Below are 1,479 nucleotides of genomic sequence, written 5' to 3' on the forward strand. Positions count from 1 at the left end.
GTTCATGACGCTTCCCTTTCATTGAGAGTCAAAATAAATGTTCTTCGAGTTCTACGTTACCTATCTTTTGTGTACGACCTCCATTTCAAACTTCGATCAAAAAAATGTATAAGACAACATTATTCAAAACCCGAATCATGGGAATTCCGTCACACAGAGATTGAGATCAGATGTTCAATGTACGACTAAGTATTATCAGATATGGAGACAAATTTGTATTGTTCCCTTACCAGGTCTTCGGCAACAAAAAAGAAAGCCCCTATCAGTCACAGACTAATGTTAAGCACATCTTTCTGCATGTCCTATTTGTAAGCCCTGATTTGCCTAAAACACGCCTTTTGTTTGCAAGATGATGGTCACATTGAAACCAATTACAAAGAAAACAATCACAACCCATACTTGGTAGAATAGACACTTACCATGACAGAGAAAACACTTTGGTAAAACTAAATAAAGAACATATCATGATGGTTCTTTGAAACTGCCATAGCCACCTGAACTTCCTCCTGTTTGACAATAGACTACTGCTCGTTGTGGCTGCTTGATCCCTCCACCAGCTTCCCACAGATATGAAAATGGTAGTACTGATGTGGGTCTTCTCTTGCATCCCTCTGGTTGTCATTAGTAGAGGACTGATCTGAGAATCCCGGTATTGTCAAAGAGATCAGTTCAGCTTTAGTTTTTCTGTACCTCTTGAGATAATTTTCCAAAGCCTGTGCATAATGTTCAAAGCCAAGAGAGGCCATCGCCCATATCAGATCTTCACCAGTGAGTGTTTTCCTTTTCTCCTTTTGACACTGGTGAGAAGCCTCTCCGGTGACAAAACTGAGGAACTCTGAAACACATTCTTGCATGGTCTGTTTGGCCTCCTTAGAGAGCTTGGCCGTGGGGGGAAGGATCTTGCGCATGATATTACTCACATTTGCTATGGGCAGCAGCCTGTCTTGTTCTCTTATCTCTCCACTTTCTCTGTACTTGTTGAGATCACTTGCAGATGGAGGACTATCCAGGCTATTGTCTCCCATTACTTATCAACATCTGACACATACAGTTCTGTTATCCATATGCAGTCTAATACAAGGTTAAACATTAGATCATTGTGGGAGACAGGATATGCTAAAATGGGAAAGAAAACCACCGTCATGTTCTGATCATTCCACTTGTCATCACTTTAACTATTCTATACTATCTTTGGTGGAACAGATTTTTTTATCTTTCTTTCCGACTTGGTGTTATAAAAAAGTATGGTCCTAATAGTAGGCTAAACGGCTAACAAATTCCGGATATGCTGGATCTAACATATTAAACTACAAGTTCGTACGCTTTTTACGTTGAGGGAAGATCATTATTCTGTAGCATACAGACTTATATATATATGTGCTTCCCAAGAAAATAAAATAAAATCATTTGTCAATTATATTAAACAGTCTAAAATTAAAGATAAATAGGAAATGGTTCACTAAGAAAATCAGACAGAAA

At 38.6% G+C, this 1,479-nt stretch overlaps 1 protein-coding gene across 1 annotated transcript; it reads right to left on the minus strand.

Annotated features, from left to right (window-relative positions):
* Positions 1-230: 230 nt before the first annotated feature.
* Positions 231-995, minus strand: LOC131858154 (nuclear transcription factor Y subunit B-2-like). The gene has a single exon (XM_059211235.1). It carries the CDS (start codon positions 906-908, stop codon positions 522-524), a length of 387 nt encoding a protein of 128 aa, XP_059067218.1. The 5' UTR covers positions 909-995; the 3' UTR covers positions 231-521.
* Positions 996-1,479: the final 484 nt, after the last annotated feature.

The sequence above is a fragment of the Cryptomeria japonica genome, chromosome 9 (assembly GCF_030272615.1).
Source record: "Cryptomeria japonica chromosome 9, Sugi_1.0, whole genome shotgun sequence".
Classification (NCBI taxonomy): Eukaryota; Viridiplantae; Streptophyta; class Pinopsida; order Cupressales; family Cupressaceae; genus Cryptomeria; species Cryptomeria japonica.